The 20,230-nt window shown below is 43.9% G+C and overlaps 1 protein-coding gene across 1 annotated transcript in view; it reads left to right on the top strand.

The window, feature by feature from the left end:
• Positions 1-20,230, top strand: part of LOC124256664 (lactase-phlorizin hydrolase-like) — a 101,994-nt gene that overhangs the window by 6,080 nt on the left and 75,684 nt on the right. Inside the window, exons 3-11 of the mRNA XM_046690639.1 lie at positions 5,862-6,005; positions 10,185-10,309; positions 11,902-12,150; positions 12,493-12,664; positions 12,824-13,153; positions 14,148-14,266; positions 15,692-15,949; positions 16,675-16,861; positions 18,505-18,747. Of these exons, the coding sequence (XP_046546595.1) occupies positions 5,862-6,005; positions 10,185-10,309; positions 11,902-12,150; positions 12,493-12,664; positions 12,824-13,153; positions 14,148-14,266; positions 15,692-15,949; positions 16,675-16,861; positions 18,505-18,747 (1,827 nt within the window). The remainder of the gene's footprint in view (positions 1-5,861; positions 6,006-10,184; positions 10,310-11,901; positions 12,151-12,492; positions 12,665-12,823; positions 13,154-14,147; positions 14,267-15,691; positions 15,950-16,674; positions 16,862-18,504; positions 18,748-20,230) is intronic.

Here is a 20,230-nt window from a genome sequence, read left to right as displayed (position 1 = left end):
AGTGTTACAACATTATCTTTTCCAATGACATCGGTTATGGTGATTCGGTCTCCAAAATGCTCATGCAAACGCTTCTTCATGTAAGGATGGCTGTATGCTTCAATGTCTGTTCCCTTCAAGATATCCTCCATGTAATTAACCAAATCCGTTACGGAAATCTGTTCATCATCATTTTCCTCAAGGAACTGCACTACAGATTCAAAAGCTGTTGTTCTTTTAAAATCGTCTGGTCTTCCCTGCTTAGATTTCTTGGAAGTGTCAACACTTTTGTCAAACTGAGATGGAATCTGTTTTCCAGTCCTGAAATTGACACTACATGTCTGATGGTATATTGCATCTGCAGGTGTAGATCACAGGTGTAGAGCAGGCGAGTTTGTACATCATGTGACCAGTTGTCCCCTCGTTCATTACGTGTAGCTTTGATTGACATCATGGCCTCTCTATTTGTCCTGCTCACGGATTGATAACTCCAGCATAAAATATACACTGATGTTTAAAATCAAAATTTGTATTTGGTGAGTGTAAATCCTAGACTGGTTGTTCCTCTTGATTTCATTCCTACTACTGCTGAATTTCTTTTTGTGCTGCGGATTACAGTACTGTCGACGACAATCAACATTACCAGTCTGTCCTGATCTGGGTTTGATTGAGTCACTACGTGCTACACTTGGTTCACTTACACCTTTGCTGCCTTTCTCTCTCACAACTGAACGTCTGGCTGTGTTCTCCTGAATATGCAGCTTACATATTTTACAAACATCCATGGGGCCATGTTTTGATCTAAAATGATAAAATTATAATTTGTAAGCTGCTATTGAAAATACATTTCCAAATATTTAGATAACTAAAGCAATTGCATAAAATGAATACGCTAAAACTTGTTAAATGACGAATGTGCAAATTTTATGTTTTGAACTGTAATAAATACATTAAAACTAGATAACTAATCAAAATATCATATCAACATCATGAAACAAACAATTTCATAGTCTTTCCTATATCCATCATTGGTGCCTATAATACTATCTCATTCATGAATGCTAAAACCAAATGTATTGACTTTAGAATGAAATAATCAGCAGGTCGATATTTTAAATTGTTATGTATGTGACATTTCTGGGTCATATAAAAAGAGCGGCCTTATGGAAAATAGCATACACTAACAACTTCCTTTGATTTATAAGCTATGTCTGAATAAGAAGCAAAACAATTTGTGTCTGTTGCAATTTGATTTGGGTTCCCCTTTTGAGGATCTAAATCTCCTGGCCTACAAAGCTATCATAGGGCTACGACTGTCGTAAATCTATGTTACAGTATAGGAGGTACGACAGTCGTTAGTCTATGTTACAGTATAGGAGGTACGACTGTCGTAAATCTATGTTACAGTATAGGAGGTACGACTGTCGTAAATCTATGTTACAGTATAGGAGGTACGACTGTCGTAAGTCTATGTTACAGTATAGGAGGTACGACTGTCGTAAGTCTATGTTACAGTATAGGAGGTACGACTGTCGTAAGTCTATGTTACAGTATAGGAGGTACGACTGTCGTAAGTCTATGTTACAGTATAGGAGGTACGACTGTCGTAAGTCTATGTTACAGTATAGGAGGTACGACAGTCGTAAGTCTATGTTACAATATAGGAGGTACGGCAGTCGTAAGTCTATGTTACAGTATAGGAGGTACGTCGTAAGTCTATGTTACAGTATAGGAGGTACGACAGTCGAAAATCTATGTTACAGTATAGGAGGTACGACAGTCGTAAGTCTATGTTACAGTATAGGAGGTACGACAGTCGTAAATCTATGTTACAGTATAGGAGGTACGACTGTCGTAAGTCTATGTTACAGTATAGGAGGTACGACTGTCGTAAATCTATGTTACAGTATAGGAGGTACGACAGTCGTAAGTCTATGTTACAGTATAGGAGGTACGACTGTCGTAAGTCTATGTTACAGTATAGGAGGTACGACAGTCGTAAGTCTATGTTACAGTATAGGAGGTACGACAGTCGTAAGTCTATGTTACAGTATAGGAGGTACGACAGTCGTAAGTCTATGTTACAGTATAGGAGGTACGACAGTCGTAAGTCTATGTTACAGTATAGGAGGTACGACAGTCGAAAATCTATGTTACAGTATAGGAGGTACGACAGTCGTAAGTCTATGTTACAGTATAGGAGGTACGACAGTCGTAAGTCTATGTTACAGTATAGGAGGTACGACAGTCGTAAGTCTATGTTACAGTATAGGAGGTACGACAGTCGTAAGTCTATGTTACAGTATAGGAGGTACGACAGTCGTAAGTCTATGTTACAGTATAGGAGGTACGACAGTCGTAAGTCTATGTTACAGTATAGGAGGTACGACAGTCGTAAGTCTATGTTACAGTATAGGAGGTACGACTGTCGTAAGTCTATGTTACAGTATAGGAGGTACGACAGTCGTAAGTCTATGTTACAGTATAGGAGGTACGACTGTCGTAAATCTATGTTACAGTATAGGAGGTACGACTGTCGTAAGTCTATGTTACAGTATAGGAGGTACGACTGTCGTAAGTCTATGTTACAGTATAGGAGGTACGACTGTCGTAAGTCTATGTTACAGTATAGGAGGTACGACTGTCGTAAGTCTATGTTACAGTATAGGAGGTACGACTGTCGTAAGTCTATGTTACAGTATAGGAGGTACGACTGTCGTAAGTCTATGTTACAGTATAGGAGGTACGACTGTCGTAAGTCTATGTTACAGTATAGGAGGTACGACTGTCGTAAAGTCTATGTTACAGTATAGGAGGTACGACTGTCGTAAGTCTATGTTACAGTATAGGAGGTACGACAGTCGTAAAGTCTATGTTACAGTATAGGAGGTACGACTGTCGTAAGTCTATGTTACAGTATAGGAGGTACGACTGTCGTAAGTCTATGTTACAGTATAGGAGGTACGACTGTCGTAAAGTCTATGTTACAGTATAGGAGGTACGACTGTCGTAAGTCTATGTTACAGTATAGGAGGTACGACTGTCGTAAGTCTATGTTACAGTATAGGAGGTACGACTGTCGTAAGTCTATGTTACAGTATAGGAGGTACGACTGTCGTAAAGTCTATGTTACAGTATAGGAGGTACGACTGTCGTAAGTCTATGTTACAGTATAGGAGGTACGACTGTCGTAAAATCTATGTTACAGTATAGGAGGTACGACTGTCGTAAGTCTATGTTACAGTATAGGAGGTACGACTGTCGTAAGTCTATGTTACAGTATAGGAGGTACGACTGTCGTAAATCTATGTTACAGTATAGGAGGTACGACTGTCGTAAGTCTATGTTACAGTATAGGAGGTACGACTGTCGTAAGTCTATGTTACAGTATAGGAGGTACGACTGTCGTCGTAAGTCTATGTTACAGTATAGGAGGTACGACTGTCGTAAGTCTATGTTACAGTATAGGAGGTACGACTGTCGTAAGTCTATGTTACAGTATAGGAGGTACGACTGTCGTAAGTCTATGTTACAGTATAGGAGGTACGACTGTCGTAAGTCTATGTTACAGTATAGGAGGTACGACTGTCGTAAGTCTATGTTACAGTATAGGAGGTACGACTGTCGTAAGTCTATGTTACAGTATAGGAGGTACGACTGTCGTAAGTCTATGTTACAGTATAGGAGGTACGACTGTCGTAAGTCTATGTTACAGTATAGGAGGTACGACTGTCGTAAGTCTATGTTACAGTATAGGAGGTACGACAGTCGTAAGTCTATGTTACAGTATAGGAGGTACGACTGTCGTAAGTCTATGTTACAGTATAGGAGGTACGACTGTCGTAAGTCTATGTTACAGTATAGGAGGTACGACTGTCGTAAGTCTATGTTACAGTATAGGAGGTACGACTGTCGTAAGTCTATGTTACAGGTATAGGAGGTACGACTGTCGTAAATCTATGTTACAGTATAGGAGGTACGACTGTCGTAAGTCTATGTTACAGTATAGGAGATACGACTGTCGTAAATCTATGTTACAGTATAGGAGGTACGACTGTCGTAAGTCTAGTTACTATGTTACAGTATAGGAGGTACGACAGTCGTAAAAGTCTATGTTACAGTATAGGAGGTACGACTGTCGTAAGTCTATGTTACAGTATAGGAGGTACGACTGTCGTAAATCTATGTTACAGTATAGGAGGTACGAGGTAAAGTCTATGTTACAGTACTGTCGTAAATCTATGTTACAGTATAGGAGGTACGACAGTCGTAAAGTCTATGTTACAGTATAGGAGGTACGACTGTCGTAAGTCTATGTTACAGTATAGGAGGTACGACTGTCGTAAATCTATGTTACAGTATAGGAGGTAATGACTGTCGTAAGTCTATGTTACAGTATAGGAGGTACGACAGTCGTAAGTCTATGTTACAGTATAGGAGGTACGACTGTCGTAAGTCTATGTTACAGTACGACTGTCGTAAATCTATGTTACAGTATAGGAGGTACGACTGTCGTAAGTCTATGTTACAGTATAGGAGGTACGACAGTCGTAAGTCTATGTTACAGTATAGGAGGTACGACTGTCGTAAGTCTATGTTACAGTATAGGAGGTACGACAGTCGTAAATCTATGTTACAGTATAGGAGGTACGACAGTCGTAAGTCTATGTTACAGTATAGGAGGTACGACAGTCGTAAGTCTATGTTACAGTATAGGAGGTACGGCAGTCGTAAGTCTATGTTACAGTATAGGAGGTACGACAGTCGTAGCGCTACCATAGCTTTATGAAACGGGCCCCAGTTTGATTCCATGAGATTTGAGATTTTCTTCTACCTGCTCACGGCCTTGACTGTAAAGATGCAAAGTGATGGTGATATACAATTTCAAAATTTTGTAATATACTTGAGATAACTTATAGTGTCCTTAATGCAATGTACAGTTTTCTGTTCAAATGCATGAAATATTGCCTATGCAATATCAACCCCATATCATGAGCATTAAATGACTTTGATACAATACTCACAAATGAGCGGCCTGTTACTGGTTGGCTGCCTTTGTACTATTCAGGATGTTGTCGATAATTAATGAACTCTCTCATCAATTAATGACTCTTGTTTCTCTAGTGTACTGAGGAGTGGTGTCACCTACAGAACATCCGTAAAGGTTGCTGTGACGTCAGAGCTTTCCTTGTCTGATGTCATAAAACACGCGAGACAGCGCCACCTGTAGCACATGAAAATACGATACAATGAAGTTATAAGACAATTAGAACAAGTTGTAAAGTACATTGTATTTTAAACCTTCCAACACTTTAAGTATATATTACACTCTTTGATTTTCTAAATTGCTTTGAGAAACACGCACACCCGCACACACATGGATGCTGCAATGATTTTACAATCAGACCAGGCTAACATACTTATGCTATGCCCGTCCTCTCATATTCATTTGGTGTTGAATATGGACGAAACCAGAAACAATCATGTCAGACAATACAATCCAAAACCTTTCCGCAATCGTTCATATTTTTCAATTCACATGCGAGTTAAACAGTTGACGAAGGTTGCCATTGTCAACAATGGAGAAGCTACCTGTGATTACATCACTTGCAGGTTGGTAGCAACAGTTTGAGTCGTGGCAGCCACATGAGGTAGAATTTAACTGCTTATCCACGTTCTGCAACATGTTCCTATAATTGAACAACCTGGATGAAAGCGTGTTCGTCAATTTGGTATTCTACTCGTAACATGTCGATGCATGTGCTAAGTTTAATAAGCATCTAACGCCTGGTCAGTCAGTTCGTTATGAGCATCCGATATGAACACAATGTTCATATGAAACTCTGAACCACGGTTCCTAAAACTCTGGAAAATGGACACAGGTGCGCTGTTGTTTGCCCTTTGTCAGCTTGCCGTCGTGCGATGTCACCTGAATGAAGGATACTACTTCGGGCAGTTCCCAGCGGGGTTTGTGTGGGGGGCCGGGTCCTCGGCCACTCAGACAGAGGGAGCATGGAGAACGCAGGGTAAGTTAGTTGGCGTTACTTCAGATTGTCATTACCACTGAACAAGAAGATTCATTCACCTCTTGCACTCAGTCAGGGGATATCTGCACAAATATGGAAAACATGAATGAGACGACAGATGACATCGCCACAGAAACACAGCTTACATCATACACATATATGTACGCCATATTGAACGTGACCCGTGACATGCATATGCGAGTGTGCACGAAACACTCCAGGTGAAGGCGGACGTGCTCCCAGTGCCGGTTATGCAGGCTATTCGTTCATACATCAACATTCTACTCAGTACACACCTTTATAACTATTTCACCTGGTGACGATGTTTACCCTCCGCCGCTCTTGCCCCTGTTCAATTTGTTCTGGACGGCCTTCCCAGCTCCTATTACGGTTATTAATGACGGCCCCCAGCTGATATTAAGGTTGTTCTTGACGGTCAGTTCTTGATATTAAGGTTGTTCCTCCTCCCTCAGCTGATATTAAGGTTGTTCTTGACGGCCTCCCTCAGCTGATATTAAGGTTGTTCTTGACGGCCTCCCCCAGCTGCTATTAAGGTTGTTCTTGACGGCCTCCCTCAGCTGATATTAAGTTTGTTCTTGATGGCCTCCCTCAGCTGATATTAAGGTTGTTCTAGACGGCCTCCCTCAGCTGATATTAAGGTTGTTCTTGACGGCCTCCCTCAGCTGATATTAAGGTTGTTCTTGATGTCCTCCTCAGCTGATATTAAGGTTGTTCTTGACGGCCTCCCTGATAGCTGACGGCCTCCTCAGCTGATATTAAGGTTGTTCTTGATGGCCTCCCTCAGCTGATATTAAGGTTGTTCTAGACGGCCTCCCTCAGCTGATATTAAGGTTGTTCTAGACGGCCTCCCTCAGCTGATATTAAGGTTGTTCTTGATCTGGCCTCCCTCAGCTGATATTAAGGTTGTTCTTGACGGCCTCCCTCAGCTGATATTAAGGTTGTTCTTGACGGCCTCCCTCAGCTGATATTAAGGTTGTTCTTGACGGCCTCCCTCAGCTGATATTAAGGTTGTTCTTGATTAAGGCCTCCCTCAGCTGATATTAAGGTTGTTCTTGATGTCCTCCCTGATATTAAGGTTGTTCTTGAGCCTCCCTCATATTAAGGTTGTTCTTGATGTCCTCCCTCAGCTGATATTAAGGTTGTTCTTGACGGCCTCCCCCTCAGCTGATATTAAGCTGATATTAAGGTTGTTCTTGTTCTTGACGGCCTCCCTCCAGCTGATATTAAGGTTGTTCTTGATATTAAGTTTGTTCTTGATGTCCTCCCTCAGCTGATATTAAGGTTGTTCTTGATGTCCTCCCTCAGCTGATATTAAGTTTGTTCTTGACGGCCTCCCTCAGCTGATATTAAGGTTGTTCTTGACGGCCTCCCTCAGCTGATATTAAGGTTGTTCTTGACGGCCTCCCTCAGCTGATATTAAGTTTGTTCTTGATGTCCTCCCTCAGCTGATATTAAGGTTGTTCTTGATGTCCTCCCTCAGCTGATATTAAGGTTGTTCTTGACGGCCTCCCTCAGCTGATATTAAGTTTGTTCTTGATGTCCTCCCTCAGCTGATATTAAGGTTGTTCTTGACGGCCTCCCTCAGCTGATATTAAGGTTGTTCTTGATGGCCTCCCTCAGCTGATATTAAGGTTGTTCTAGACGGCCTCCCTCAGCTGATATTAAGGTTGTTCTTGACGGCCTCCCTCAGCTGATATTAAGGTTGTTCTAGACGGCCTCCCTCAGCTGATATTAAGTTTGTTCTTGACTGCCTCCCTCAGCTGATATTAAGGTTGTTCTTGACGGCCTCCCTCAGCTGATATTAAGGTTGTTCTTGATGTCCTCCCTCAGCTGATATTAAGGTTGTTCTTGACGGCCTCCCTCAGCTGATATTAAGGTTGTTCTTGACGGCCTCCCTCAGCTGATATTAAGGTTGTTCTTGATGTCCTCCCTCAGCTGATATTAAGGTTGTTCTTGACGGCCTCCCTCAGCTGATATTAAGTTTGTTCTTGACGGCCTCCCTCAGCTGATATTAAGGTTGTTCTAGACGGCCTCCCTCAGCTGATATTAAGTTTGTTCTTGATGTCCTCCCTCAGCTGATATTAAGGTTGTTCTTGATATTAATGCCTCCCTCAGCTTGTGATGGCCTCCTAGCTGATTAAGGTCCTCCCTCAGCTGATATTAAGTTTTCTAGTTCAGCTGATATTAAGTTTGGCCTCCCTCAGCTGATATTAAGGTTGTTCTTGACGGCCTGCCTCCCTCAGCTGATATTAAGTTTGTTCTTGATGTCCTCCCTCAGCTGATATTAAGGTTGTTCCTTGATGATATTAAGGTTGTTCTTGATGTCCTCCCTCAGCTGATATTAAGGTTGTTCTTGACGGCCTCCCTCAGCTTATATTAAGGTTGTTCTTGATGGCCTCCCTAGCTGCAATTAAGGTTGTTCCTGATGGTCTCCCTCAGCTGATATTAAGGTTGTTCTAGACGGCCTCCCTCAGCTGCTATTAAGGTTGTTCTAGACGGCCTCCCTCAGCTGATATTAAGGTTGTTCTTGATGGCCTCCCTCAGCTGATATTAAGGTTGTTCTTGACGGCCTCCCCAGCTGCTATTAAGGTTGTTCTTGATTGCCTCCCTCAGCTGATATTAAGGTTGTTCTTGACGGCCTCCCTCAGCTGCTATTAAGGTTGTTCTTGACGGCCTCCCTCAGCTGATATTAAGGTTGTTCTTGACGGCCTCCCTCAGCTGCTATTAAGGTTGTTCTTGACGGCCTCCCTCAGCTGATATTAAGGTTGTTCTTGACGGCCTCCCTCAGCTGCTATTAAGGTTGTTCTTTACGGCCTCCTCAGCTACTATTAAGGTTGTTCTTTACGGCCTCCTCAGCTACTATTAAGGTTGTTCTTTACGGCCTCCTCAGTTACTATTAGCTTTGTCCTTGACGGCTGTTCTCCCGTAGATACGTGTTTTGTTTTGGCTCAGCAGCTATGATGGATGCTATCGTGAAATATTAAAAAAGTGTTTTTTTCTTAATCTTCCTCTGTGGACATTTATGCCCTGTTGTGATGGAAGGCTCTTACACTGGCATGCTTACAAAACTGTCAATTTAGATAGTTTTTCGTCTACGTTTCCTATGCAAATCTACATCATAATAAATTTATAGACCTTTTCCAGGAGATCATAATGCAAAATATATGTACAGTATGCTATACAAAAGGTTGAAGATATCTACAGTTGTATTATATATATATTATGTATTTTTCGCGTGCCCGATTAGAACTCGTCTATATGCAACTCATGTTCACGCCCTACGGCATCGTGTGGTACCGCCCATTACAAATCGTCGTTTTGCCAACACACGTCAATGGTGTACGTCACTGGCGTAACCGTTGCTAGTCACGTGTCATGTTTTCAGATTTTCGAGTGCAGACAAGTCGAGTGTCGTGCAGTAAACCGGTACAGTTGCAACCATCACCTGATCATTAATGGAGGCATTTGAGTGGTCTGAAGGCAATAGGGCAAGGGTGAACTGGTCTGGGTCGACTTCTCAGATCCCGCGAGACCACGTCCACCACGCGACTTTTCACGCCATTTCTCCCAGATAGTGCAAGACAACGGGATCCAGCCCGGGTATAGTGGTCTTGGGGGCATGGCGTCGGGGGCGTGCCGTATGAGGATGACACGGAGATATATTTTGATAAATTCCAGCCGACTTTGTGTGACATTTCGTAACCGGGGTCCCATTTATGCCGTTATTTCTCAAACCTTATCAACCATATTGTCGAGGGACAGAGAATTCAGAGATGTCATATCAAAAACAACATCTTCACGTTAATCTTCACCATCAGAAAGAAAACCCAAGAAAAGGATTGTCGTGCAATGAACCTGGGTAGATTCAGCATTACCAGGCCATTATTGGATGTTTTTCAGGGGTCTATTATTGTGAGACAAGCATAAAGTCAAGATTGCGTGTAACCTGTAGTACCAAACATAGGGGCGAAGATACACACAGTGTTGATAGCACGGGTATCCGTCAACATATGGTTACCTTTCAGTTCCTTTTACGTTTTCTGACAGAACTATTCACTGTTTGAAGTTACGTCACACACACACGGCAGGGGCGGTGAATCAAGCTCACTGTAACCCTTCAGATATATCTAGGTTTACCTGTCTGGTCATCTGTTCCAGGTAAGGGAGAGACTTTTTGGGACCGCCTTGTGCACGTACCTGGCAACGTCTTCAACGTCTATACGGGCAACATCACCTGCGACCACAGATACAGGGAGGACGTGAACATCGTGAAGAATCTGCATGTATGAAGACCTGACACTCTCTTGATTGTTGGTGATGACGTGTACTCCTTGCTCCTTCCTCATGTCTGGTCATGTCATCGAGGCCCTTTGATCTACACGTTGGCCCTGCTACTACGACTACTATAACTCCATACCGTATACGTGTACGACAGCGGTAGACCTCGAGGGCTAGGCCAGTTAGATTCTGACATCAATATTGTCCAGGAAAAAGCATCATAATGATTTGTCAATTGGAGGATTTAGTTTAATGTTGCTTAGAAGGTGGAAGGAGCGAAAAAATACCATGATAGTAGATTGTTCTGTTCCTTGAAAGTATCACCTATCTGAAAGTGTGTGAGTGAGGATTCATCCAGCTGCTCCTGGATAATTACCACATGACCGTGTAACTTCAGTCGGTATCTCAAACTTTACATAACAGAGGAATTCTTCTGTCGATGGCTGTAGGACAAACGCTGAATCATGCCACTCCCCTGCTGTCACTGTAGGTCTTCACACCAGGCAGTATCATGCCACACCCCTGCTATCACTGTAGGTCTTCACACCAGGCAGTATCATGCCACACCCCTGCTGTCACTGTAGGTCTTCACACCAGGCAGTATCATGCCACACCCCTGCCACTGTAGGTCTTCACCCAGGCAGTATGCTGCTGTCACTGTAGGTCTTCACACCAGGCAGTATCATGCCACACCCCTGCTGTCACTGTAGGTCTTCACACCAGGCAGTATCATGCCACACCCCTGCTGTCACTGTAGGTCTTCACACCAGGCAGTATCATGCCACACCCCTGCTGTCACTGTAGGTCTTCACACCAGGCAGGTCTTCACATGCCACACCCCCTGCTGTCACTGTAGGTCTTCACACCAGGCAGTATCATGCCACACCCCTGCTGTCACTGTAGGTCTTCACACCAGGCAGTATCATGCCACACCCCTGCTGTCACTGTAGGTCTTCACACCAGGCAGTATCATGCCACACCCCTGCTGTCACTGTAGGTCTTCACACCAGGCAGTATCATGCCACACCCCTGCTGTCACTGTAGGTCTGTAGGTCTTCACACCCCTGCTATCACCAGGCAGGCAGTATCATGCCACACCCCTGCTGTCACTGTAGGTCTTCACACCAGGCAGTATCATGCCACACCCCTGCTGTCACTGTAGGTCTTCACACCAGGCAGTATCATGCCACACCCCTGCTGTCACTGTAGGTCTTCACACCAGGCAGTATCATGCCACACCCCTGCTGTCACTGTAGGTCTTCACACCAGGCAGTATCATGCCACACCCCTGCTGTCACTGTAGGTCTTCACACCAGGCAGTATCATGCCACACCCCTGCTGTCACTGTAGGTCTTCACACCAGGCAGTATCATGCCACACCCCTGCTGTCACTGTAGGTCTTCACACCAGGCAGTATCATGCCACACCCCTGCTGTCACTGTAGGTCTTCACACCAGGCAGTATCATGCCACACCCCTGCTGTCACTGTAGGTCTTCACACCAGGCAGTATCATGCCACACCCCTGCTGTCACTGTAGGTCTTCACACCAGGAAGTGACGTATTGTGCTTCAGTAATAAGTCATCTGTTGTTTGCAGGTGGGCGACTATCAAGTCTTCATTGCCTGGATCTGCCTGATTCCCCCTGGGAGGCTAGCTGACGCCGGCATCAACTACTACCACAGACTGATTGATGAACATCTTAGTAACGGGATTCGACCCATGGTCACTCTGTACCACTGGGATCTGCCTCAAGTCCTCGAGGACAGCGGAGGCTGGTTAAACGAGTCGATTGTGGACGACTTCATGAATTATGCCAATCTGACCTTCTGTGAATGTCGTGACAAGGTAACTATGGTAAGTGGGTGGGTCGGCGAGTGAGTGAGTTGGACAATCCTGTCACATCTCAGCGATGTAGCTTGAGAGTTTGGAGAACGATGCAGGTCAGTGTAAGTTTGCCATGTCCTCAATCAATTTCAGCAACAGAAGAGCGGTAGTTTGTTCAGTCTAGGTACATAGACTGGAATACGGTGTTGCTGTTAAAAGCAAGAATCAATACATCCAAAGCCATTTGCCAGTTAATGAAATGTTTCTCAAATGTGACAGGTAGGCACACTTTAATGGTATTAATTATGCAGAAATTTGCTGACGCATTCGTTTGTGATGTGTGGCTGTATCTGATGGTGACAGGTGCAGTTCTGGATCACATTCAACGAGCCGCAAATCATCTCAATCCTCGGGTACGGGGAAGGGGCGTTTGCCCCCAAGAAGAGGGACTTCTACATCGTAGCGAGACATCTCATCCTGGCACATACGAAAATACTCGATCTCTACAATAACACCCACAGAGTCTCACAAGAGGGTTAGTTCGTTCACTCACTCACAAACACAATTTTGTTGCAACACCATGAGAAAGATGATATACAATGTACATATCATAATTGTACATTGAACACAGAAAGGGTTTTAGAAATATTACATTCCTGTCGGCTATGGGGATAATATCTTCTTCAATCTTCAGCTATCACGATGGACGAGTGCAATGTGAAAGGCTACACGGCGTGGTCTCTGATGGACAACTTCGAGTGGTTGACAGGTTATCGTGAGAAGTTTGGCATCCATCACGTCGACTTCTCCCAACCAGACAGACCCCGCACCCCAAAATCTTCTGCTAAATGGTACACGGGTCCAATAGATGACAACGGCTACCGTTCAGGATACACTCTGCCCGGGGGTCAGGGCACTGCTGTTGAGGGGGATGACGACTTCTACTACGGTACTTTCCCTGACGATTTCATTTGGGCGGTGGCGTCAGCGGCCTATCAGATTGAAGGAGCCCTTGATGCTGACGGTGAGCATTATACATTTGACGTTGAGGGTAGAGAGTCATGACTGACGTTGATGGTAAGCGCTATACACTTGACGTTGACGGTAGACACTTGACGGTAGACAGTCAGAACTGACGTTTTAACGGTAGGCGTAATGTATTTGACGTTGACGGTAGAGAGTCATAACTGACGTTGACGGTGGAGAGTCATGACTGACGTTAACGGTAGACAGTCAGAACTGACGTTTTAACGGTAAGCATTATACATTTGACGTTGACGGTAGAGAGTCATGACTTGACGGTAGAGTAATGCGTAACATTTGACGTTGATGGTAAGCGCTATACACTTGACGTTGACGGTAAGCAGTCAGAACTGACGTTTTAACGGTATGCGTAATGTAATTGACGTTGACGGTGGAGAGCCATGACTGACGTTGACGGTAGACAGTCAGAACTGACGTTTTAACGGTAAGCATTATATATTTGTCTCTAGTTGAGGGTAGAGAGTCATGACTGACGTTGATGGTAAAGCGCTATACACTTGACGTTGACGGTAGACAGTCAGAACTACGTTTTAACGGTAAGCGTAATGTAATTGACGTTGACGGTGGAGAGCCATGACTGACGTTGACGGTAGGTGACGTTTTAACGGTAAGCATCATACATTTGACGTTGACGGTAGAGAGTCATGACTGACGTTGATGGTAAGCGTAATACATTTGACGTTGACGGTAGAGAGACGTCATGACTGACGTTGATGGTAAGCGTTATACATTTGACGTTGACGGTAGAGACGTCAATGACTGAAGTTCATGGTAAAGCGTTATACATTTGACATTGACGGTGGACGAGTCATGACTGATGTTGATGCGGGAAGTAAAAATCTGACAGTTGAATACAAACCAATGCTTAAGTCCGATCTCACAAGGATCCAGGGTCCAAAGTCACTTGCTGGTGTCCCACAGTTATCACAATATTGTCACCAAAACCACTCCCTCACTAACTCATCTGTCTCTAGGCCGAGGTGAAAGCATCTGGGACAACTTCGCCGCTATCGACAAGAACCGCACAGGAAGGATTGCATGTGACAGTTATCACAAATACCAAGACGACGTCAATCTCCTGAAGAACATGGGGGTAAGTAGGTCTACAGTTATCACAAGTACCAAGAGGACGTCAATCTCCTGAAGAACATGGGGGTAAGTAGGATCTACAGTTATCACAAGTACCAAGACGACGTCAATCTCCTGAAGAACATGGGGTAAGTGGATCTACAGTTATCACAAGTACCAAGACGACGTCAATCTCCTGAAGAACATGGGGGAAGTGGATCTACAGTTATCACAAGTACCAAGACGACGTCAATCTCCTGAAGAACATGGGGATAGTAAAATAACTTGGATCTACAGTTATCACAAGTATATTGAGGACGTCAATCTCCTGAAGAACATGGGGGTAAGTGGATCTACAGTTATCACAAGTACCAAGAGGACGTCAATCTCCTGAAGAACATGGGGGTAAGTGGATCTACAGTTATCACAAGTACCAAGAGGACGTCAATCTCCTGAAGAACATGGGGGTAAGTGGATCTACAGTTATCACAAGTACCAAGAGGACGTCAATCTCCTGAAGAACATGGGATCTACAGTAAGTCAATCTCCTGAAGAACATGGGGGAAGTGGATCTACAGTTATCACAAGTACACATGGGGGTAAGTACCATCAGAGGACGTCAATCTCCTGAAGAACATGGGGGTAAGTGACTTTAGAGTTTGAGAGGGATGATCGTTATAGAAGTTATTGGTATCAAGTATGCATTGTTAGAACGAAACGTCAATCTCCTAATCAACATGGGGAAGTGGATCTACAGTTATCACAAGTATATTGTCATCTGAACATGGGAGTAAGTGGATCTACAGTTATCACAAGTATGGGACGTCAACTCCCGAAGAACATGGGAGTAGTATATTGACGGTCAATCCTGGTGTTCACAGTTATCACAGGGAGGACGTAAATGGATCTACAGTTATCACAAGTATATTGAGGACGTCAATCTCCTGAAGAACATGGGGGTAAGTGGATCTACAGTTATCACAAGTATATTGAGGATGTCAATCTCCTGAAGAACATGGGGGTAAGTGGATCTACGGAAAGATTTCATTAAACATTATAAGTGTATGATGCATTTTGTCGTGTACAGGAATATTTGAATACTCAGGAACTGATTTCCTGGATAATGTTCAAGGGTGGGCGGTGGTGGTGGTGGTGGTATTCGTGTTGGTCATAGTTTTGGGTGGTGGTGGTGGTACTCTTGTTTGTCGTGTTTTTTGTGGCCAACGGTTGCGACAACGTCTACAATACACATTCATACTTGCCCCATAACGCATGATTTGCGACATCCAGCATGTCGAGTGAAACGTTTGACATAAATACATAAATACCCATTGACTGTGACACCATGGCAACTTGAGATACGAAGAGGTCGTGACTGCACAAAGTAAATGTAACTGTAACTTGAAGAGTGTTACATTATACTTTTCCTTTTTCCCAATCTTTGTTGTAGGTCAGTCACTATCGGTTTTCCATCGCCTGGTCTAGAATATTCCCTGATGGAACTCTCCGGTCCAAGAACCAAGGTGGAATCGACTACTACCACCGGCTGATTGACGCCCTGCTGGTGGCGGGTATCAAACCTATGGTAACTCTGTACCACTGGGACCTGCCACAAGCACTACAGAACTGGGGAGGCTGGACCAACTACTCCATCATCAACAACTTCAGGGACTATGCAGACGTGTGCTTCGAAGAATACGTCAGCAAGGTCTGCATTCCATTGTCCTTGCTTGTGGTTTTATTCCAAACGTTGATTTTTGGAAATTGTTATTTTTTTAACCGTTTTGGTTTTTACACTAAAACCCGTTGCTCCTGTACATATCAGTCGTGGGTTAAAATTATGATATCAGTTTTATTTTCAACAAAAACAATAAATGCGTTCTTTAGTGATTAGATGTCTGGTCTATAATTGTGTGGTTTGTTTACTTCTACCGTGGATCGTCACCAGGCAACAAACAAGCACTAGTTTCTGCCGACCGCGTGAGTTGCTGGCACTACGGATAGGAAAGGATATGATTGCCATTTCTTTAACACCTGGTGTCTTTATTGTTTTTTCATTGACGCATTCATATAGATTTTACCTCTACTGTAGCTTTCAAACCCACTGGAATGTGGGTGGGCAGTCGCAACTGGTTATCATTCTTTGATGTCGAATCTTTTTATGCATCATTTCATTTTAGAAAGGGGTCAAATGTAACATAAGTTACATTTTGAGTTAATTTCCTTTGTAATGTAAAGTGTAATGCAAAGAATTACATTTGCTACGTGTAACCACTTTCTAAAAGGCATAAGTATTTTTTTTATAACTTTGGTTTTTTGTCTGTTGTTTGAGAACCACAGCCAAAATAGGAACAACTGTTCTTGTACTTGGATCATCACTGATCAACAGGTTTACCACCTGAAGTAAATACTGTATTCATAATTCGGGTTCAGGTGGACTTCTGGGTCACCTTCAACGAGCCATGGGTGTTCTTGATCAAGGGACTAGGGACAGGCGAGATGGCCCCGGGGTACAGGAATATCGGGGACGAGCCCTACCAGGGGGGACACAACGTGCTGCTGGCCCATGCCGAGGCCTACCATCTGTTTGACAAGAAATACAGAGCCCAGTATCCGGATGGTAATCAGGCTACCCCTGCCTCTTGCCTAAAGAAACAGGCGTTGTATGCTGGTGTGTGTGTGTGTGTATGTCGGTCTGTGTTTCTGTATGCTGCTGTGTGTGTGTGTATGCCGGCCTGTGTTTCTGTATGCTGGTGTGTGTGTCTGTGTATGCCGGTCTGTGTTTCTGTATGCTGGTGTGTGTGTCTGTGTATGCCGGTCTGTGTTTCTGTATGCTGGTGTGTGTGTCTGTGTATGCTGGTGTGTGTTTCTGTATGCTGGTGTGTGTGTCTGTGTATGCTGGTGTGTGTTTCTGTATGCTGGTGTGTGTTTCTGTATGCTGGTGTGTGTGTCTGTGTATGCTGTTGTGTGTTTCTGTATGCTGGTGTGTGTCTGTGTATGCCGGTCTGTGTTTCTGTATGCTGTTGTGTGTCTGTGTATGCCGGCCTGTGTTTCTGTATGCTGGTGTGTGTGTCTGTGTATGCCGGTCTGTGTTTCTGTATGCTGGTGTGTGTGTCTGTGTATGCCGGTCTGTGTTTCTGTATGCTGGTGTGTGTTTCTGTATGCTGGTGTGTGTTTCTGTATGCTGGTGTGTGTCTGTGTATGCCGGTCTGTGTTTCTGTATGCTGGTGTGTGTCTGTGTATGTCGGTGTGTGTTTCTGTATGCTGTTGTGTGTCTGTGTATGCCGGTCTGTGTTTCTACGTATGCTGGTGTGTGTTTCTGTATGCTGGTGTGTGTCTGTGTATGCTGGTGTGTGTGTGTGTGCGTGTGTGTGTGCACGCGCGCTACCACACAATCCGCGGGCACGGCCAGAGACGATATGATGTAACACACTTGTGTTTGTTCAAGTTCAATTTATTTCGGTAATAGGGGCCATAGGCCCAGAGCACAAACAATACGTAGCATTTTGTTTTGGTGGCTCTTACATAAGAGCGTGAATGGCATAATTATACAAGCAGATACATTGTATAGTCAGTTTGCAGAGAAAACGTACCGATGAATTCCACTTTAAACAAAAAAGTAAATCGAATAAAGTGAAAATAAGACTGCGAATCCTCATAATTTTACCTTGCCAATTGAACATATAAATCTCAGAATTCTGCAGTTTGGTACAGAATTCTGAGAAAGAGCATATCAAGTCATAGCAAATTGTATATGTATATAGTGATGAATGAGCACAATAATTTGTAATGGTTACAAGTCAAACAATTAAATCTACCTACATAGTTGTAGGTAGACAAGATATTATGGGGAATATGATTGAGTTGTCTCGCTTGTGTTTGTAATGGTCAATCATCTCACTGTATAATAAAAGTGAAGTCAGAAAAAGTAAAGTTAACATAAAATGATAACAAGGGCAACAAATTCAGATGAACACGTTCAGATGCACGCATCTATATGAGCGCATTCAGATGAACACATGTAGATGTACACAGTTACATGAGCACATTCAGATGAACGCATTTAGATGAACATTTCTAATAAATACAATCAGATGAACACATTTCTGCAGAACACATTCAAGTGAACACATAGAGGTTGACACATGAACTGATGTCTGTGAAGTGGTGATGTGTGGTGATGTGTGGTGATGTGTGGAGATGTGTGGTGATGTGTGGTGATGTGTGGTGATGTGTGGTGATGTGTACAATTTCCACGGACAGTCCAAGTCAGCATCTCCCTCAACATCGACTGGGCCCAGCCTAAAGACCCCCTCAACCCTGCAGACATCGAAGCATCGGAGTGGGCGATGCATATGTTCCTGGGATGGTTTGCTAACCCCGTATATGGTAATGGGGACTACCCGGATGTAATGAAGCGGAGAATTGCTGCCGTCAGCGCAGCGCAGGGATTAACCCAGTCCAGGCTTCCTGCATTCACAGAAGAACAGAAGGCGTTCATCAAAGGTACTGGTTATACTTATTGTAAAACATGAATTTCTCATGATAAAATTATTTTAAATTTGTTTTTACGTAAATTAGTGATGTCAAGCATCATTTTACAACATAGCGAGCGTTAGTGTCAGTACTTGTGAGTGTCATGTTCAGGTGATGTGAGTGTCGGTGTAAGTAGCAGTACATCTTGTACTGGAACCTAGTACTGGAACCCTGGTGTTTGAGGTTTCGAACGAGCACTTTAATTACAGCACTTTAATCTTATCAACCTATATATTTTAATACTCTTGTAGCCACCGGGGGCGGTAGGGTAGCCTCGTGGTTAAGGCGTTAGCTCGTCACGCCGAAGGCCCGGGTTCGAATCCCCACATGGGTACAATGTGTGAAGCCCATTTCTGGCTTCCCCCGCCGTGATATTGTTGGAATATTGCTAAAAGCGGTGTAAACCCTAACTCATTCATTCATTCTTGTAGCCATCGGTATATCAGCAGCAAATTATGTCCATAATGAAACTAACTGGAAACATTACTGGCCATCTACTGGTCATCTACTGGCCATCTACTGATCATCTACTGGCCATCTACTGATCATCTACTGGCCATCTACTGGTCATCTACTGGCCATCTACTGGTCATCTACTGGCCATCTACTGATCATCTACTTGCCATCTACTGGTCATCTACTGGCCATCTACTGGTCATCTACTGGCCATCTACTGGTCATCTACTGGTCATCTACTGGCCATCTACTCATCATCTACTGGCCATCTACTGATCATCTACTGGCCATCTACTGGCCATCTACTGGCCATCTACTGATCATCTGCTGGTCATCTACAGGCCATCTACTGGCCATCTACTGGCCATCTACTGGTCATCTACTGGTCATCTACTGGTCATCTACTGGCCATCTACTGGTCATCTACTGGTCATCTACTGGTCATCTACTGGCCATCTACTGGCCATCTACTGGTCATCTACTGGTCATCTACTGGCCATCTACTGGCCATCTACTGGCCATCTTCTGGTCATCTACTGGCCATACAGGACATTTGTGTTTCCCTTCTAGCCCACTGAACTCCCAAAGGTTGAGGAAACCTGTTACTGTCAGTTTGAATGGCACATGTGTAGTGTATACATCGACATTCCCACGGCGCTGTGTCAGGTACATGTGTAGTGTATACATCGACATTCCCACGGCGCTGTGTCAGGTACATGTGTAGTGTATACATCGACATTCCCACGGCGCTGTGTCAGGTACATGTGTAGTGTATACATCGACATTCCCACGGGGCTGTGTCAGGTACATGTGTAGTGTATACATCGACATTCCCACGGGCTGTGTCAGGTACATGTGTAGTGTATACATCGACATTCCCACGGGGCTGTGTCAGGTACATGTGTAGTGTATACATCGACATTCCCACGGGGCTGTGTCAGGTACACGTGTAGTGTATACATCGACATTCCCACGGGCTGTGTCAGGTACATGTGTA

Source organism: Haliotis rubra, unplaced genomic scaffold, assembly GCF_003918875.1.
Source record: "Haliotis rubra isolate DU_JTF1 unplaced genomic scaffold, ASM391887v1 Scf634, whole genome shotgun sequence".
NCBI lineage: Eukaryota > Metazoa > Mollusca > Gastropoda > Lepetellida > Haliotidae > Haliotis > Haliotis rubra.
The sequence above is the reverse complement of the archived record's forward strand: the minus strand, read 5'-3'. Positions and strand labels throughout refer to the sequence as shown.